At 62.3% G+C, this 19226-nt stretch overlaps 1 protein-coding gene across 3 annotated transcripts; it reads left to right on the plus strand.

Annotated features, from left to right (window-relative positions):
- Positions 1-546: 546 nt before the first annotated feature.
- Positions 547-18902, plus strand: RASGRF1 (Ras protein specific guanine nucleotide releasing factor 1). Of its 3 annotated transcripts, none has more exons than XM_048956001.1 (27): positions 547-1012; positions 6836-6942; positions 7285-7432; positions 8229-8321; positions 8605-8858; positions 9414-9493; positions 9699-9892; positions 9978-10087; positions 10253-10371; positions 10486-10646; positions 10771-10834; positions 10945-11081; positions 11420-11502; positions 11780-11989; positions 12081-12451; positions 12573-12728; positions 12833-13003; positions 13225-13331; positions 13705-13817; positions 14023-14083; positions 15321-15424; positions 15507-15591; positions 15711-15908; positions 16502-16581; positions 17091-17208; positions 17364-17432; positions 18719-18902. In XM_048956001.1, exons 1-27 carry the CDS (start codon positions 737-739, stop codon positions 18809-18811), a joined length of 3762 nt encoding a protein of 1253 aa, XP_048811958.1. In that variant the 5' UTR covers positions 547-736; the 3' UTR covers positions 18812-18902. The 3 variants fall into 3 exon arrangements, with proteins under 3 accessions (XP_048811958.1, XP_048811956.1, XP_048811957.1); XM_048955999.1 differs by having other exon boundaries at positions 549-1012; positions 11741-11989; XM_048956000.1 differs by having other exon boundaries at positions 553-1012; positions 11741-11989; positions 12603-12728.
- Positions 18903-19226: the final 324 nt, after the last annotated feature.

The following is a 19226-nucleotide window of genomic DNA, read 5'->3' on the forward strand; positions in this document are numbered from 1 at the left end:
AGGATGCTCAAGGGCTGGGCTGCCACGAAGCTCTGAGGTTCGGGGCCGGCCCGAGGGTCACAGCCAGCCCGGGAATCCCGCTTACTGAGAGTCCCACTTATTGGGGGTCTCCCTTAGCAGGATCCTGGCAAGCCGGGGCTTACGGTGGGCTCAGGGCCCCCACCAGCCGCGATTCCCGATGGCTCCGGGCTCCCTCTCGCCTCGGGGCTCCTTTGCCCACAGCTCCCCTCGGGCCGGGGTCCGTCCGGCGGCGCGCGGGGCATCCGTCGACAGCCGCTCCGAGGTCGGCAGCGCCGTTACCCGCGGGGGCGGCCCCGGGGAGCGGCGCCTCGGGGAGGGGAAAGGAGAGGAGGGGGGGGCCGACCCCAGGCGGCGCGGCGCGGCCGCCCCCGCAGCCGTCGTTGGGGCAGAGCCATCCGCCCATCCGTCCCCGGCGCGGGGCGTCCCGGTGCCGCCGTCCGCGGCGGTGGCGGCGTTGGCACCGTCACATGACTCCGCCGCCTGCGGGAGACGCGGCTCCGGGACGCGGCGCTCCCCCGGCACTGCCGCCGCCGCGGGAGGAGCGGAGCGGAGCTCAGCGCGGGGCCGGGCGGCGGCGCGAGGAGATGAGGAGCCGGCGGCTCTCCGGGGGCAGCGGGCGCCGCTGATGCGGGCGCGGGGGCTGCGGCTGCTCGCCAGGTACCCGCCCGCCGCCTGCCCGCCGGGGACCATGTGAGGAGCCGCGGAGCCCACCAAGATGCAGAAAGGGATGCGGCTCAATGACGGGCACGTCACCTACCTGGGGCTGCTGGCGAAGAAGGACGGCGCCAGGAAGGGCTATCTGAGCAAGCGGAGCTCCGACAACACAAAATGGCACACCAAGTGGTTCGCGCTGCTGCAGAACATGCTCTTCTACTTCGAGACCGACTCCAGCTCCCGGCCCTCGGGGCTCTACCTGCTGGAGGGCTGCGTCTGCGACCGGGCGCCCTCCCCCAAGCCCTCCCTCTCGGCCAAGGACTCCCTGGAGAAGCAGGTGGGTGCCCGGGGCCGCCCGACCGCCCGCTGCCCCCGCACCGCCCGCTCCCGGTGCCGCGCTCCCCCCGCGGAGCCGCCCGGCCTCTGCCCGCGCGTGATCGCGGCCGGGGGACGCGGGGTGCGGCGGGGTGGTGCTCCCGGGGCGCCGCCGCCGGTCCCTGGGGCGGATCGCGGGGGTGGGGGGTGACGGGTCCCGCAATTAGCCCCGCTAATTACCCCCGCTAATCGCCGCAGGGCGCCACCCCGCGGTCGCGAGTCGTGCTTTGCGCAGCGGAGCCCACGCGTGTCCGTGGCGCGGCCCCGCCGGGCGCTGTGCGGCTGCCGCCCTGTGGGGAGACGGGGAGAGCGGAGCGGCCGCGGCTGCCCCGGCTCCATCGGGGTGCTCCGTCCGCGCCGATCGGCCTCAGGGTTTCGGCACGGAGCACGAGGCTCCCAGGGGCACCGCCGGGAACGGGTCGGTGAGGCAAGCCGCGCTCTGAGCGCTGCGTGCAGCTCTGGGGTTGGGTGCCGCTCTTCGCCCCCTGCCGCACGCCCGCCTGGAAACGCGGTGCCCCCCCAGGGCACGCAGAGCAGCGCTGCGCCCGCAGCACAGGTGTCGATGCCTGTGGGTGCGGTGCGTCCCGGCGGCTCCGTGGGGCACCGCAAGCAGCTCCCACCGGCACGGCGCTGTGCCGTGAGCTGCAGAGCTCCGACCGCCCGCTGCTGTTGCCTGCGGGTTTTCTCGGCGCTGGGCCGTGTTGTGCCCCGGGCAGCTCCTGCCTGGGGTCGCCAATCCCCATCCGTTGCTCCCGCTGTGTCGGATACCCCGTACAGATTTTGGAGGGCCGGTGCTGGTTCGCCCCGCGGCCGCGGTGCGTTGCGTGTGGGCACGCGCTGAGCCCGGTGCCCGCGTGGGGCTGCGGGAAGCAGTGCTTGCACAGCCCCGGCTGCCTGCTCGCAGGAGGCCCCGCGCCTCGTGCTCCGGCTCTGCAGCTCTTGCATAATGTGGCCCAGCAGTCACACGGGGAGCGGGGCTCCTAGGGCGGCCTGCAGAGAGGCGGCGAGCCGCTGATCCCCGACGCTCAGCGACCCAACGGCCGGCAGCAGTGGGGCCGCAGCAGCTCGGAGCCGTGGCACAGCTCTGGCAGCGATTGCTGCAGCCGCTCCGCTCTGGCTGAACGCTGCTGTTGTTGTTGTGCGGCAGCGGTGCCCTCGCAGCTCTGTCGCCTTTGAGTGGCTCCTGCGTGCTCCCGCTCTGCCTGCAGCAGCAGCAGCAAAGGCTGTGTGTCGGCTGGGGGTCACCGCCCCCTGGTTTGTTGCTGTGCCCCAGGGCAGCTCCATAGCTTGATCCTGGCTCATTAGCCAGGTTTTGAGTCCTCTTATTTGTCCAGGAGGAATTTTCTGTTTGGGGAACACTGAGGGCAGGCTGTCACCATCCCTTCTGGTTTCACAGTGCACCCGGAGGATCCGTTTGTGTTGATCTGCCCGTGGGGCACAGCAATTCCTGCCCCATGAGCTGCCTGCAGGGCTGCTGCTCTGCACTGATTCACCGGGGCCAGCGCCTGGCTCTGCACCGTGTCTCATTATTGGGACAAATGCAGATGGAAGCACCCGGGCACTGGGTTGCCCACAGCTCCGCAAACTGATTAATCTCCCAGCAGATGGGATGAGCAGCGGAATGCTGATGGTGCAGCTCTGCAGCCCGCTCAGTGCAGGATGGCTGGGGGGTGACAGCTCTGCAGAACAGAGGGGCTGCTTCCTCCCGTGCCGGTGCAGAGCTGCGCCCGGCAGCAGCGGCTCTTTCAAAGGTGTGGAGGAAATTTCTAGCATCGCCCCTGATCACCATTAATTGCTGTTGGGGGGGATTCACCCATCCGGGCTTCAGCCGTGAGCACGGGGCTCCTTTCAGACAGCGCCTTTGGGTTTGGATTCCTTCCGAACCAAAGCAAAACCCAAAAGGTTCCAAATTCTCCACAAAGGAGAAATGTCAAAGGCTGTGCCTTCCCAACGCTCTGTTTTCATGTTCACCTATTTTGCTTTGCTGCAGTTTTTTTTTTCTGGAACGCAGCGTGCTTAGCATGCAGTGCATGTGAGAGGGAAGGAGTGAAGTTATTTGGCAAATGGAGGTGCAGAACAGAGGATTCGGGCACCGCGTTCCCAGTGCGGGGGGCTCAGGGTGCGTGCTGCTCGCTGGCTGTGGGCTCTGTGTTCACAGCCAAAGGACAGGGTGATGTCAGGGGACAAAAAACCCTTCCCCCACATTTGTCATGGAAATCCAAATAAGGACATCCGGGGACAACAGAGTCTTCTACAGAGGTTGTACGAACAAAGGAGCTGAAGTCACAGCCCGCGTTTTGCCCCAGCAGTCACGTAGAGGAGCTGAGGGGGCACCGCAGTGCTTTCTGCACCTCATAAGCGTTTGCCTGCACCTTGGCTGGCAGCTCCCTTTGGCACACAGCCGAGGTGGGGATGCCCCTGGTTACGGTGCTGCTCCCAGCCCCGTGCTTTGCCCAGGTGTCTGCAGTGAGCTGTGTGACAGCAACGCAGAGTTGCACCAGGGGCGTTGGGAATGGAGCCCTGCTGACATCAAGTTTTGGAATATTTGGGCAGATCTTGTGAGCTGTATACATGTGTGTCCCTGTGCAGCATCCCCAGGCACGGGTGGGGTGGTGCTGTGGGGAGCCCAGCAGAGCTGTCCTGTGTGGGGCAGGGGCTGCAGGCTGCTCCTGCTGCAATGTTCTCAGCCCGGAGCCCGGCTGTGCTCCATGTGGAAGTGCCTTGTGCCTGCTGGGACCTGGCCGATGGCACCGAGCGTGGGCACAAAGCGTGGTGCTGCATCTTGTCCCAGCAGGTAATGAGGTCTGGGGTGTCAGATGGGCTCCACGGTCCCAAGCAGCCGTGCTTCTGCTTGTGTCAGGCCAGACTCTGCTGTTCCCTTCCTTACTGTGAGTGCTGGAGATGTTTGGTCCCGGCTTGTGGTTCGGTGCCCCTGGAGCACCCGGTGCTGTGCAGGGGGGATGGCAGCAGCACCCTGCCTGTCCCCCTGCAGCACTGTGAGGGAGCACCACTGCACTCTGCACGGAGCTCCCTTTGCGGTGGCACACACGTTCATTACAGCTGTCTGGTGGCTTTGGCTGAGGATGTGCAGGATGGAGGAGCTCAGGTGTCCCCCACCGTGGGCATGGGAGCAGGATAAGGCTGTGGGAATAGGACACAGGTGTGGCCCTTGAGTGTCAGTGGGTCCTGCTGAGCCCCATGGGGAGCTGGGGTGGGTGTGAGGCAAGCATGGGAGAACCCTGTGCATGGCTCCCAGCTGCCTTGCTGGGGGTCCTGCGCATCTCAGCACCCTGGGACAGCAGGACACGAGTCCTGGGGCGCTCAGAGATGCCCAGCACAACTCCCAGCAGGTGCTGCTTTGCCTCCATTCTGTGTGCTTGGCAGAGGGCAGCGCGGCTGCGCCAGCAGCACCAGCATGGGGACATCAGACACGAGGGAGGACATTTGTGCGGAGCCATCCCTGCACGTTAATCACTTGGGTAGTCTCCTTCATTAATTCAAAGTCATTTGTTGAGGTTCTGGAAGCAGAAATAGCTCCCAAGCAGCATTCTGCTGTTGCGCTCTTGTCTCGATAAAAATAGCTGGGCTGCTGCTGGGCTGTTCTGCTGGAGCAACAGGGAGCCGAGGTGCTGGGCTGGGGTGTGGGGACCAGGGCTGCAGCAGGTGCCAGGCCGGCTCCCTGCACGCTGCACCTCCTGCGCTGTGCCAGCTGTGCTGCTGCAGCCATGCAGGATTGGGGATGCAGCAGTGCAGCCTGCACCAGGGCTGAGCTGCTCTGGGCTGTGGGTGATGGGCACTGGGAGCAGCATGCAGGTTCCTGCAGGAGCGGCTGTGCTGTGGAGATGTGCTCCTGCCCGTTGCCCAGCTCAGCACCTGGTGGCCACACGCAGCATCCAGGTGCTGGAGTTTATTGGACTTCTGGAGCTGGGATTTTTCGCGCTGGTGTCTGCCTCAGGCTAAATGACTTCAGTGTGATTGAGCTGGGGGTTTTGGAGGCCGGGGCAAGAGCAGAATACACTCTCTGCCGGTGCTGAAAAACATTTGCAGCATCTCCCTGTGAAGCTCAGGCAGCTCTGGCCCTGGAGGAAGGACTCAGAGCATCGCCTGCTGCTGCTTTCAGCACTGCTCACCGTGACCTGAAATGCTCCCGCGCCGTTCCTGCAGGCAGAGCCGCCATCGGCTGCACCCTGGGGATAAAGCAGGGGGGATGCTCAGTGCCCAGAGCCTGCGGGGGGACTGCAGGAGGTGCTGCAAAATGCCTGTAATGAGGGACCCGAGGTCTTGTTCCTCAGAAAGCAGAGCAAGGGGAGGTTTGATGAAAGGTGATTTGCGAGTGCCTCCACGGACGTGTGCTAATGAGAGCTTCCAATGAGCAGAAAAGGCAGCGAGAAGGAGAAGCGTGAGCTGCAGGAGCTGTGTCTGCTGCAGGATGGGGGTATTCTGCCCGCCCTCGGGCTGCTGGCGCTGCCGGCTCCGGTGCCACCTCTGTGCCCCCAGCACAGTGAGCGCTGCTGAGCCGTTCCTGCGCTGTCGGAGCGATGTGTGGCTGAGATAACGGCGGAGGCTCGTAATTCAGGAGGAGATAACAGGCGGTGGGAGTTGTATTATTCAAATGTAAAATAACTTCCTCCTTCGGAGCACGTTGCGCTTCCTGGGCGTTGGATGGGAATGATGGCAGTGACAGCACACGGTGTGCACAGCTCCAGGGCCAGTGCAGGGCACGGCAGCACTGCGGTGGGGCACGGCCACTCATACAGCTCTGCAACCTGGATGGGTGTCTGTCAGGGGCGTCCTGCTGCCCCTAGAAGCCTCTGGGCTGGGAGAGAGGAGGTGGAGGGGTGATGTGGCTCAGAGGGAGGGAAGGAGGGCTCCCCCAGCAGTTGCGGGGCACGAGGATGTGGCACCGAGGTCCATCCCAGTGTGCAAGGCTGAACCAGTCAGCTCTGGGGCTGTGCTGGGAGGATGCAGCACAGTGGAGGTCCCTGCAGGAGCCGTCAGGTTGAGCGAGGCCGGGGCTGTTTCTGGCTGTTACCTGGTGAATGCAGCCCCCTGTGGGCGCTGCAGGCACACCGGCTGCTGCGCTCCTTGCCCCTCACCCCCATCCTTGCGGCTTCTCTCAGCAGCCATGGTACCTGCTTGCCCTCGTTGAACTCCGCAGCAGAGCAGCAGACAGCATCAGAAGGAGCTTTTTCCAGCAGGTTTCTGCCTGGCCCGGCAGCTGGCGGCAGTGCTGCGCGTTACCTGTCTCCTAGGAGACAGCAGGAAAGCACAGCAACAGCGCAGGTTGGGGCCGCGCGGGCTGCCGCCGCCGCACAATTAACACCAATACTGTAAATGTCAAGGGAAGCTGAAAATAGCTGCTGCGCCCGTCCTGCCCTGCTGCGGCCACCAGGGTGCCCAGGGCCGGCGCTGCTGCGCGTGGGGCACGGCTCTGTGCGGGGTCCTGACAGCGGGGATGTGATGGGACATGGCAGGGATGTGATGGGACATGGAAGGGATGTGATGGGACATGGCAGGGATGTGATGGGACATGGAAGGGATGCAGCACTGCATCCCCTGCGCAGGGGAAGGCCCCCTCCTGGCCTGCAGCCCTGGGCTGTGCTGTGTTCATGTGCATTTGGGATCTGGCAGTGCCCAGAGGACATTGGTACTTGCTCTGTGTTTCATAGCAGTGTCCCCCCTGCAGCTCCATGGCTGTGCTCCTGGAGCAGTGCTGCAGCTGTGAGCAGAGCAACGTGCTGCTGACCACAGGGACCCTCCTGACCCTGTCCTGCTCCCCCCACAGCATTACTTCACCGTGAACTTCAACCATGAGAACCAGAAGACGCTGGAGCTGCGCACAGAGGATGCCAAGGACTGTGATGAGTGGGTGGCAGCCATTGCCCACGCCAGGTACCAAGGGCTGCCTTATGCCATCCGTGTGTCACTGCTTCTGCACCCCACCCCTGCCATGCGTGTGGGCCAGCGGGCTGCAGGGCTTCCATTGGGGATAGCAAAAATGGTTGGGAATGGGATTGTCGGAGTGGGCATTGCTGTGCTGGGCCGTATTGGTGCAGCATCCGCTGGTGGGAGGACTGATGGCGAGGAGGGGATGGCAACGTGGGGTGCATGCGGGTGGCTCAGATGCATGCAGCTCTCTGTATCCTGTCTGTGGGTCCCGCTGCGCTGTGTGTCTGGGGGGTGCGGCGTGCCTGGGGCTCCCGGGGCCACGCTGAGAGCCGTGTCTGCTCACAGCTACAGGACCCTGGCCACGGAGCACGAGGCGCTGATGCAGAAGTACCTCCATTTACTTCAGATCGTGGAAACGGAGAAAACTGTTGCCAAGCAACTCCGACAACAGATTGAGGATGGGGAAATCGAGATCGAGCGCCTGAAGGCGGAGGTGCGGGGCGGACCGGGCACTGCAGCGGGCACTGCGGGCACAGTGCTGCGGGCAGACGGGGGGCTGTGTCACACGGGGGGCTGTGTCACATGGGGGGCTGTGTCACACGGGGGGCTGTGCCACACGGGGGGCTGTGTCACACGTGGCTGCTGGGGTGGGGGCAGCACTGGGTGGAGAAATGGATCCTGGGGATGGATGGGGGCTCCCTGCCATTGCATTCTGCCCGCTGGGATTTGCCCTGTGCACCGCAGCAGGGCACTGCGTGTGGGCTGTGTCAGGGCTGTGCAGGGTACACCTTGCTTAGGGCACAGCACTGCCAGCCATTAGTAGATAGGGTCCATCAGTTGATATGGAATCTGGAATAATCTCACTTGGTGTCTACCTGAAACCCAAACCTTCCTTTCTTTCTCTTTATCCCCAAAATTAGGTTATTACTTTTTCTTTTCTTTCCAGTATTCTTTGAAAGTTTTCTTCTTTCTCCTATCTGTCTATAAAATCAGAATTTGGTTTTCCTGACGTTTTTTTCTGGGTGGCATTTTTTCCAGACCTTTTCCCGTAGCCTTTGTCAATGGTTGCAGGGCTGTGGGTGGGGGTGAAGCAGCGCATAGCGGGGCGAGAAGCATGGGCAAGGAGTGCAGCACGCTGTGCTGGCTGTGGCTCGGGCAGGGTGGGGGCACGGCTGCATCCCCGCTGCCACCCCACCGAGGGCAGCATCCACTGCGCCGTGTCCATAGCGCAGCACTGCCGGGTCCTGCTGTGAGGACACTGCAGGTGTGCTGCCGTCCCTGTGCTGCAGATCGCTTCCCTGCTGAAGGACCACGAACGCATCCAGTCGGTGCAGAGCAGCGCGCCCAGCGACGATGACAGTGACATCAAGAAAATCAAAAAGGTTCGGCACAGCCGGGGCGTGGAGCTGCCGGGCCGATGTGGGGATGCTAGAGGGGAGCTGGGCTTTGAGCTGGGCAGCCACCAGCTGCGTTGGGCTGAGCACCCACACGGAGCTGCTGCCAGGCAGTGCTGCCTCGCATCCATGTCTTGGGGGGGTCACATTCACCTGCACAGAAGCACTGCTGGCTGCTGCCGGCACCATGGGCTGCAGCCTGCCCAGTTAGGTTAGGTTAGTCAGCCTGTGCTAATGAGCCAGCCTGCACTAATGAGCGCTGCTCCCTCAGGTGCAGAGCTTCCTGCGTGGCTGGCTGTGCCGCAGGAAGTGGAAGACCATCATCCAGGACTACATCAGGTCCCCGCATGCCGACAGCATGCGCAAGAGGAACCAGGTGGTGTTCAGCATGCTGGAGGCCGAGGCTGAATACGTGCAGCAGCTGCACATCCTGGTCAACAACTTCCTGCGGCCGCTGCGCATGGCTGCCAGCTCCAAGAAGCCGCCCATCACGCACGATGATGTCAGCAGCATCTTCCTCAACAGGTGGGCTCTGGCTTGGGAGCGTCTGGGTTGGATTCCTTTTGGGTCCTCTCCACCCGGGAATGTTCCGTGATCCTGTTCTGAGCAATCCAATCAAATTCATGGTGTTACTGCCAGGCCTGGAGGATGCAGGGATGGTTTTTTGGCTGTTGGGAATTAAACACGCATCGCTCCAATGGCGGCACTTGGAGACAAGGGGCAGCCACCAGCAGCAGGCATCCATTTCACAGGGAGCAGGAGTATGCAAAGGGGAATCCTGGTTAGCTCCCAGCCTGCAGCCAGGGGGAGCGGGCTTTGCAAAGAGGTGCCTGGTGCTGTGCGTGGAGGAGAAGCTGGGCACAGAGGAGGCGATGCTGCATTGTGGGGTTGAGATGGTGGGGTCCCCCAGGCTCAGCGGCTCAGGGTGCTGCCGAGCGCCCACTTACTGTCCTGGGACCTCCCTGCAGCCCCCCTGGCAGGACTCATCACCAGGCTGCCCCACACACAGCTGGAGGGTGACTTGGTCCAATTATTATCTCTTCTTGTTCATCTGCCCTATGCCTGTGGGTTTCTTTGCAGCGAAACAATCATGTTTTTGCACCAAATCTTTTACCAAGGCCTGAAAGCGAGGATATCCAGCTGGCCGACACTCGTGCTGGGTGAGTGCCCCTCGGCCCTGCTCTGCTCCCCGCTTCTCACTGCTGTCCTAACGAGGCTCGGCAGACTTTGTGCTAATTGTTGGCAGCGGTGAAGCGCAGCACTGCACGTCGCTGCCGGCCCCTGAGCCTCGTTAACGTCAGGCGTGGGCCTGAGCAAAAAAAAAAAGAATAAATGGAGAAAGCCAATTGCTGCCTCTGTCTGCAGCCGACCTCTTTGACATCCTGCTGCCCATGCTGAACATCTACCAGGAGTTTGTGCGGAACCACCAGTACAGCCTGCAGATCCTGGCGCACTGCAAGCAGAACCGCGACTTCGACAAGCTGCTGAAGCACTACGAGGCCAAGCCCGACTGCGAGGAGCGCACGCTGGAGACCTTCCTCACCTACCCCATGTTCCAGGTGACCGTGGCTGATAGCCCCCCGTGCCCCAGCCCAGCCCCAGCCCTGTGCTGTGCTGCTGAGCCCCTCTCTGCTCTGTTTGCAGATCCCCCGGTACATCCTGACGCTGCACGAGCTGCTGGCGCACACCCCGCACGAGCACGTGGAGAGGAACAGCCTGGATTACGCCAAGTCCAAGCTGGAGGAGCTCTCCAGGTCAGAGCCGTGGGGTGACACAGGGCTGTGCGGTATGGATGGAGGTGGTGGTTCTGGGAATGTCCCTTCGTTTGTGAGTTTACCCAGCGCAGCCACCCAGCCTGTTTTGAGGGAGCTGCGGAGCACCCTGGGTGCGTGTCCCTGGAGCTCACCTCCCTCCTTCAGGATAATGCACGATGAAGTGAGTGAGACCGAGAACATCCGAAAAAATCTGGCAATAGAGCGGATGATCATCGAGGGCTGTGAGATTCTGCTGGACACCAGTCAGACCTTTGTACGACAAGGTACCGTGCTCCTGCTGCCGTGCCCTCCTTGGTCAGTGCAGCGCCCCATGGCACCTGCTGTCCCTGCCACCCCACGGAGCCAGCCAGAGCCAGGGATGGGGGCTCTCCCTGCAGGGTCCCTCATCCAAGTGCCGATGTCAGAGAAGGGGAAGATCACACGCGGGCGGCTGGGCTCTCTGTCACTGCGCAAGGAGGGTGAGCGGCAGTGCTTCCTCTTCTCCAAGCACCTGATCATCTGCACACGTGGCTCTGGCGGCAAGCTGCACCTCACCAAGGTGGGCAGTGGGGACAGGGCATGGCATTGTCATTGTCAGAGCAGCAGAGGCCGGGGCAGCGGCTCCCCACCCCGCTGTGGCTGGATTTACCATCCTGCCGCTGACCCCAGTTCCCACTCTGCAGAATGGCGTCATCTCCCTCATCGACTGCACGCTGATCGAGGAGCAGGAGAGCACTGACGAGGACGGTAGGTACCCCCCGCTGCCCTGCAGTTCCTGTGCCCTTCCTTGGGGTGGGGGGCTTTGGCTGTGCATCTCCCCATCCAATGTCACTGCGCGCGCTTGCTCTGCTCCAAAGCAAAAGCTTCAGGACAGGACATCGACCATCTCGACTTCAAGATTGTGGTGGAGCCGAAGGACGCGTCGTCCTTCACCGTCATCCTCGTGGCATCCTCCAGGCAGGAGAAGGCTGCCTGGACCAGCGACATCAGCCAGGTATGGCTCGCCCCTGGGGCCCAGCATGCGTGCTGCGAACATCACAGAACATCTCCAGAAGGTGTTTCTGGCGTCTGGTGGCTCAAACAGTGGAAGTGAATTATGGGATGCCAAGAGCTGCACCACATGGATACAGGGTGTCCTGTGGGCTGCCTATGGGCTGTGCCTAGAGGTGACTTCTCCCCTGATCCCTGCATGTGGTAACGCCTTGCGAGCTCTGTGCTTGCTTTGCACATAGTTGGATTTTAGGAAAAAATTCTTCTCCAAAAGAGAAAAAATGGGAGCGGGGTGCTTCTCCCACCACTGCCCCCTCCCACATCCCCCACTGTTTCTCACAGTGCGTGGACAACATCCGCTGCAATGGGCTCATGATGAATGCCTTCGAGGAGAACTCCAAGGTCACCGTGCCGCAGATGATCAAGTGAGTGCTGTAGGGCAATGCTGTGTACTTCATGGCCACAGGGCTCTGCCCTGCCCCAGCTTTGCCATTTATCTGGGGCCCAGCCTTCCCTGGAGCAGCCCCAAGGCACCCCGTGAGCAGGGCTCCATCCCCCGGCACCCCCATCCCCAGTCCCGGCATGCCTTGAGTGCGGCTGCTCCTGCCCTGCAGCTCTCGGTCTCATTCAGGCTGGAGCCACAGATCTCTTGTTTCTCTGCAGGTCTGATGCCAGCTTGTATTGTGATGATGTTGACATTAGGTTCAGTAAAACGATGAATTCCTGCAAGGTCCTCCAGATCCGCTATGCAAGCGTGGAACGGCTGCTGGAGCGGCTGACAGACCTGCGCTTCCTGAGCATCGACTTTCTGAACACGTTCCTGCACTCGTACCGCGTCTTCACCACCGCCCTGGTCGTTCTCGACAAGCTCATCACCATCTACAAGAAACCCATCAGCGCCATCCCTGCGCGGTGAGGCTCTGTGTGCGCCGTCTCCCACCTGGTGGCGCTCCGTGCCACGCCGTGCTGCAGGGTGAGTGCCGGCTCCCGTCTCCTCCTGCAGGTCCCTGGAGCTGCTGTTTGCCAGCAGCCAGAACACCAAGCTGCTCTACGGCGAGCCCCCCAAGTCCCCCCGCGCCAACCGCAAGTTCTCCTCGCCGCCGCCGCTCTCCATCACCAAATCGTCGTCCCCCAGCCGGCGCAGGAAGCTCTCCCTCAACATCCCCATCATCACTGGGGGCAAGGCGCTGGACCTGGCGGCGCTCAGCTGCTCCTCCAACGGCTATGCAAGCATGTACTCTTCCATGGGCCCCTTCAGCAAGACCACCCTGGACATCAACAAGCTGTACGTGTCCAGCAGCTACCCCAACAAGATCCCTGATGAAGGAGAAGCGGCCGCGGAGAAACAGGAGGAGATGCCGCCAAGCAAGCAGAGTGAGTCCCTGTGGGAAGGGCAGGCGGTGCCCCGGCTGTGACCTGCTGGGGTCACATCGCCATCATACGGGTGCCTGGGCTGCAGCTCCGGGGTGCCAAAACGGGGCCGCACCGCACGCAGTGCTGGCAGTGAGCGCTGCCTGCTCACCAGGCTCAGACGTGTCCGTCCGGGAGGAGTCCGACACCGACCCCAACCAGAGCGATGAGGCGGAGGCTGAAGCTTCACCGACAAAATCTCCCACCACTCCCATGTCCGTCAAGTGCAAGAACTCCTCAGGTGAGCTGTGAGCGCGGCGCCTGTGGCGAGCTGCGGGCTGCTGCGGGGATGGGGGGACCCGGCTGGGCTGCAGCTGCGGTTGAGCGCTGCCGTTCCCCCTCCAGATTTCTCCCTGTTCTCCTACAACAACGGTGTGGTGATGCCATCCTGCCGGGAGCTGGACACCACCCGCAGCGCCCTGTCTGCCGCCTCTGCCTTCGCCATCGCCACGGCGGGCGCCAACGAGGGGACCCCCACCAAGGAGAAGTACCGGCGCATGTCGCTGGCCAGCGCAGGTGCGGGGTTGGGTTCTGCAGGGTCAGGGTCTGCGTGCGCCCGTCCCCGCTGGGTTTGGCTGCTGCCCCCAGCAGCTCTGCAGGTTGCACGTTGCCAAGCCCCTTGCACATGCAGCTCGACTGCATTGGGGCACTTGTAAAAATAAGGCTTTTCCTTCTTGCAATCCTAAAAGTACTCCTGGCAGCACTGTGGCTGTGCTGAGCAGTGCTCCTGCTTTCAGGCTTCCCAACCGACCAGCGGAACGGGGACAAGGAGTTCGTCATCCGGAGAGCAGCCACCAACAGGGTCCTCAATGTGCTGCGGCACTGGGTCTCCAAGCACTCGCAGGTGCAGCGGGGGGCTCCGGGCAGTGGTGTCCCCGTGGCACAGGGCGGCTCAGGGGGGCTGGGTGTGCTCTTTGGGGTCCCTCAGTGCTGGCACAGGTTTGGCAGTGGGCTCAGCTGTTTGAAGAAGACAGTTTGGATCTTTTTTCTTTCCTTAAGCAAATGAGTGGATGCAGGGAGATGGGAAGTGCTGTGGATGCAGCAGGGCACCACGGCACGGGGCTGTGGGGAAGAGCATCACTGGGGTTTGGTTCTTGGGAGGAGTCAGCAGGCTGAGATCAGGGTCAGCGGCCGTGGTGTTGCCTGGTGTCCCCCATCCTCATAGCACTGCGGTGCTCTGTGAGTGAAATCGATCGCAGCTGTGCCTGATTTGGCAGGACTTTGAAACAAATGAAGAGCTGAAGTTCAGGGTGATCAGCTTTCTGGAGGAGGTGATTCACGACCCCGAGCTCCTGACTCAGGAGAGGAAAGCAGCCGCAAACATCATCAGGTGAAGGGCTGGTGGAGGGTTCACTTCTTCTGGTGCAGTTCTGGGCTCCCGTGGCTGCTCCCAGGGTAAAAGTGGGCCTGAGGACATGGAGGGGAACCTGGGCAGCCTGAGCTGATGGGGGGCACCCAGCCTGCGGGTGGGGGGGGGGGGGTGGTTCTGGGATCCTTTGCCACGATTCTAAGTGCTGCATCCTTTTGTGTCGCAGAACTCTGACACAGGAGGACCCGGGGGACAACCAGACCACGCTGGAGGAAGTGGTGCAGATGGTGAGCTCTGTCAGCTGCTCGTGTGCACGGCAGCCTTGGTGACCCGCTGCTGGAAACAGCAGCACCAAAGCAGCCCCCATCCGGATCCATCCATCTGCACCACTGGCGGTGCTGCAGGGGCACAGAGATGGGCAGCCCGCAGGGTGCAGGGATGCCCGGTGGGTTCCCAGAGCCCCCAGAGCTGCACCAGTGCTGCTGGCTGTGGGCTCCAGATGCTGTGCCAGCGTCGCTCCAAGCAGAGCGCAGGGAACGTGCTGTGCATTTACAGAGCTCAGGGTGAGCACTGTGCTGCTGCTGCTTTCTGCACTCAGAGAAAACAAAGCCTGGAAAAAAACAGAAGCACTCCAGCGTGGCCTGGTGCGCCTGAAACAACAGTGCTGCTGCCCTCTGGTCTGCACGCTGCTTTCTGCAGGCTTTGAGTCCCTTCAGGTTTTAAGGCTTTTGTCTGCAATCACTGGAGCTGCAAACTGCCCTGGAAGTGGAGCATGCAAACAAACACAGGGGTTTCGCTCTGCTGCTTCCCCTGAGGAGCTGAGCTTTAAGGACAACACCTGGGAAAGGCAGTGCCCTGCAGGGCTTGGGGTGCCTGTTGGGGTGCAGGGGCTGCGAGGTCCCCTCGTGGGGTTTCTCCACCTGGGGACAGCAGGGGCTCCGGGCGTGGGGCAGGAGCTGCCCATCGGCTGGGGGCATCCTGCTCCTGCTGCTTTTCTGACATCCCCTGGGAGATCCATCCCGGCAGCAGTGGGCTCTGCACTGTGCCCACCTCGGGTGCTCACAGAGCTGCTCTGCTCCTGCTGCAGCTCCTTGCTGCTTTGTTCATTAAGCAGATGTAGGGCAGAAAGGCGGCAGTTACACAAACCGGTGTGCTGGGATCTGACACTCCATTAAGTCAGCAGTGGGGATCAGATGGCTGTGTGTGTCCACATAGACACACGTATGGATGTGATTAATGCTCTGGGATCCCCCAGCGCTGTATGGGGTCAGGGAGAGAAGCGGTGACGGGTGGGCTTCGTGGCACAGATGGTTTTGCCCATCGTATGAGCCTGAGGTACAGAAAGTCCCAACTCGGTGCCCGTCCCTGGGACACCCATGGTCAGGCTGGATGGGCTCTGAGCACCTGGTGGAGCTGTGGGGTCCCTGCTCGTGGCATCAGGTCCAGAGGGTCTTTGGGGACTCCTTCCAACCCGAACTGCTCTGTGATGGTCCTAAGCAGCCCTCGTTGTTGCCCTCACTGTAGGCTGAGGGAGTCAAAGCGGAGCCCTTTGAGAATCACTCGGCGCTGGAGATAGCAGAACAGCTGACGCTGCTCGACCACCTGGTCTTCAAGAAGATCCCCTACGAGTGAGTGGGGCGCGGGGTGTCCTGCTGGTGGGGCACGGCGCGGCCGCGGCAGCGAGCGGTCACCTGGCACCACCCTTTGCAGGGAGTTCTTCGGGCAGGGCTGGATGAAGCTGGAGAAGAACGAGCGGACGCCGTACATCATGAAGAACACGAAGCACTTCAATGATGTGAGCGGGGCTGCGGGGCGGGATGGCGAGCGGTAAAAAGAGCCGAGCGTACGGCACGCGGGTGCGGGCTGAGCCGCTGCCCAAAGCGCTGCTGATGCCGGGGCTGCTGCCTCCCGAAGGTCAGCAACTTGATTGCGTCCGAGATCCTGCGCAACGAGGAGCTGACAGCGCGCGTCAGCGCCATCGAGAAGTGGGTGGCGGTGGCCGACATCTGCCGCTGCCTGCACAACTACAACGCCGTGCTGGAGATCACCTCCTCCCTCAACCGCAGCGCGATCTTCCGCCTGAAGAAAACCTGGCTGAAGGTCTCCAAGCAGGTGGGCACGGGCAGGGCGGGCGCTGGGCTGCAGCGGGGCGCCGCGGTTTGGTCGGTCCGTGCAGGAGGGAGCTCCGCGGCTGGAGGGGCGTTCCCCGAAGGGAGATTGCTGCTGCGCGCACTTGTGCGTGTGGGCACTTCTTTCTTTCTGAGGGCTCCTCGGACCAATTATGGCCGAGCAGAAATAACTCCTGTGTTGATTTACTGGGCTCAGAAATAGCTTCTATCGAGCCTGCCGGAGCCCGGGGGCTGCCGGAGCCAGAACTGCTGTGTGGGCTCCTCCTGAGTCTGAAATATCTCATATTTTTGCTGCAGAGAGCTAAACCTGTGAATTAAGACAGGCGCTGGCAAAGGAGGAGGCGGGGAGCTGTGGGCCGTGCCCTGCCGTGCCGAGCCGTGCTGAGCTGTGCTCTGCCGTGCTGTGCTGTGCTGCCGGGGCTCTGCTCAGCACCCGCTCTGCTCCTCCACGTGTTCCCAGCAGCCGTGCACCACTCACAGTGCTGCTGTGAGGAAGGGTCCCACGGGCAGGGCAGGTGGGGGTGGCAGGGGGTTCCTGCCTGTGCCACCCCACGGTACGCTTTGGATATCTTGCAGACGAAGGCTCTGATCGACAAGCTGCAGAAGCTGGTGTCCTCAGAGGGGAGGTTCAAGAACCTGAGGGAGGCGCTGAAAAAGTGAGTGAAGGCCGTGCCCCTGCTTGGGGGGCTGCGCTGCGGTGAGCAGGGCTGGGTGCCCTTCTGACGCCCGGTTTCCCCAGATGCTCATCGTATGGCGTTCATGTAGTGCCACACAGAGCGCCGTGTGTGGCCCAGGGGCAGCAGGTCTGCCCCTCAGTGCCCTGCAGTGCGCCCACCCGCACTGTGCCCATCAGTGCATGCTTGCTTTGCTTCCTGCCTCCCTGCATCCCCTGAGCTCTGGGGTTGATTAGTCAGTGCCCTCAGTGAGCCCTGAGGTGCTGGGACAAATTCATCCACTCTCATTACACTCCTCCTATGCAATTCTGGTTAATTTTTCTGTAGCTGGCAAGGAGATGGTGGGGTTGAGCCCTGGAGCTCCTGTGCCTTACAGAACCCTTCAGATCCCAGTAGCTGCAGGGCACAGCCCTCCTCCCTCCCCTGCAGGGCCCACACAAGCTCCAGGTGGGGACATTTCTCTCTCACTTGTCTGTGATTTGCTCCTGCAGCTGCGACCCCCCGTGTGTGCCCTACCTGGGGATGTACCTGACCGACCTGGCCTTCATCGAGGAGGGCACCCCCAACTACACTGAGGATGGGCTGGTGAACTTCTCCAAAATGAGGATGGTGAGTGCTGGGCACGTGGGCGGCTCTGGGCAGCACTGGGGGTTGTGCTGGTGGTGCTGGTGGTGCTGGTGGTGCTGGTGGTGCTGGTGGTGCTGGTGGTGCATCACCAGTGATGGTTGCACTGTGACCAATGGTTTCGTTTCCTCTCTGGACAGATTTCCCACATCATCAGAGAGATCCGCCAGTTCCAGCAAACTTCCTACAAGATCGAGCACCAGCCCAAGGTATGAGAGCCACGAGCTCCCGCTCTCCCCATGGCAGAACTAAGCCTGGGTTTCTGGCAGCACCTTTGGTGTAGCTGCGGGGCTTCTGTAAGGAACACAACATGTTAGGTGAGCACAGCATTGGCTGTGGGGCTGTGGCATGGGGAGGACGGAGGGTGCCAGCAGTGAGCTCCCTACATGCTGCAGTGCCATTCAGTGTGCCTGTGCCGTGCTGCAGAGTGCAGGTCCCCTGAGCTGCATTGCTGGCAGAGCAGAGGGATGCAGCTCCCCAGCACCAGAGCCTTGGCCACAGCAAGTTGGCGTGTGCCTGCCTTTGCTGTCACCTTTCCTAGCAGGCAGGACTGCTGGTGTGCTGTGGTTCTTTCTGCAAACATGGGTGAGCTCAGCGCTCAGCAGCATGACCTCGGCTGGGCAGTGCAAGGAAAGGCAGGAGGAGAAAGAAAGTGCATGCCATGCCCTGCATGGCTGTGAGCAGCAGGTGGCAGTGGCTCCGTGCAACAGCTCTGCGCAGAGCATGGCATCCTCCTGCATCCTGCCTGGGTGCCCCAGGCACGCAGCCAGGCTCTGCTGGCACAGGGAGAAGCTATTGTGGGGCAGCACCTGTGCGCCCACTGGGACTGCAGTCTGCCAGCCTGCCCTGTGTTCCCCTCCCCCCCAGCACTGGTGGCCTCTGCCACGTGTTGTCCCCAACACCCAAGCAGCGATGGAAAGCCCCGGCCGCCCTCGTGCTTCATCTGCCACTGCATGGCGTGACCACAGTGTGCAAGTGTGGGCTGTGGGGTTCTGCAGGGCTGCCGCTCTACAGAAGGAGCAGAACCCAGCTGCCCACATCCCTGGCACAGCACCACGTGCCCGTGATGCCATGGGGTCCATGCGGTGACAGGAACCAGCAGCAGGCTTTCTGCTAACAGCAGAGCTGTGCTGTGCTCGCTGGCTGGCAGCACTCTTACAGCAGGAACCTGTGTTCCCTGATTACAGTGCCTTAAGATCATAGAATGGCTTAGGCTGGGGGCACCTTAGAAATCATCTATTTCCAACCCCCCAGTATGGTTAACCACTGGGCTTCGGTGTTCTCAACAGAGAGCGCACTGTGCCTGCTAAAACAGGGGACAGAAAGTAGAAGAGCAACTGAGGACTTTGCAGCTGTGGGGTGGGACAGGTTCATGCAATCTGCTGTGGGGTTGCAGCACTGCTCTTCAGCGCAGGCACTGCTCGGCCCTTTCCTTTCCCCACTGCAGCACCACTGCTGCCCCACACGGGCTCTGACGCTTGCCCCCGTTTTGCAGGTGACGCAGTACCTGCTGGACCAGTCTGGAGTGATGGACGAGGAGGCCCTCTATGGGGCTTCCCTGCGGATGGAGCCCAAGCTGCCTTCCTGAGCCGGGCGCTTTGCCCCCGCTGTACATAGCTGTGTTCCCGTTGGATGCCGGAGTGCCCCCCCCCCTCCGTGTGCGCTTCCCCCAGCAGCCCCGCCCCCCCCCCCCCCGCTCTTCGGCCTCGCGTAGGATTCCCCGCATCCTTTAAGGTTTCGCGCATCCACACTTCGCCGGGGGTCCCGGTTTCGTTTCCACGATGTTCTTTTCGTCATTCGTTCCTCTCCGGAGGGCCGGGAGCAGCGGGGGGGCGCGGCTCCAGCCCCGCGGGCTGCGCAGTGGCTGCAGGGCTGCAGCTGAGCGCCGGGCAGCACCGCAGCCCCCGGCCCCCCGCAGCCCCCGCCGTGCTCCCAGCTCGTGCCCCTCGTGCCGGCCCGCCCCGCTCCACGACGTAGAGTTAGCCGAAGATGACCGAGTGTTT

The sequence above is a fragment of the Lagopus muta genome, chromosome 10 (assembly GCF_023343835.1).
Source record: "Lagopus muta isolate bLagMut1 chromosome 10, bLagMut1 primary, whole genome shotgun sequence".
Classification (NCBI taxonomy): domain Eukaryota; kingdom Metazoa; phylum Chordata; class Aves; order Galliformes; family Phasianidae; genus Lagopus; species Lagopus muta.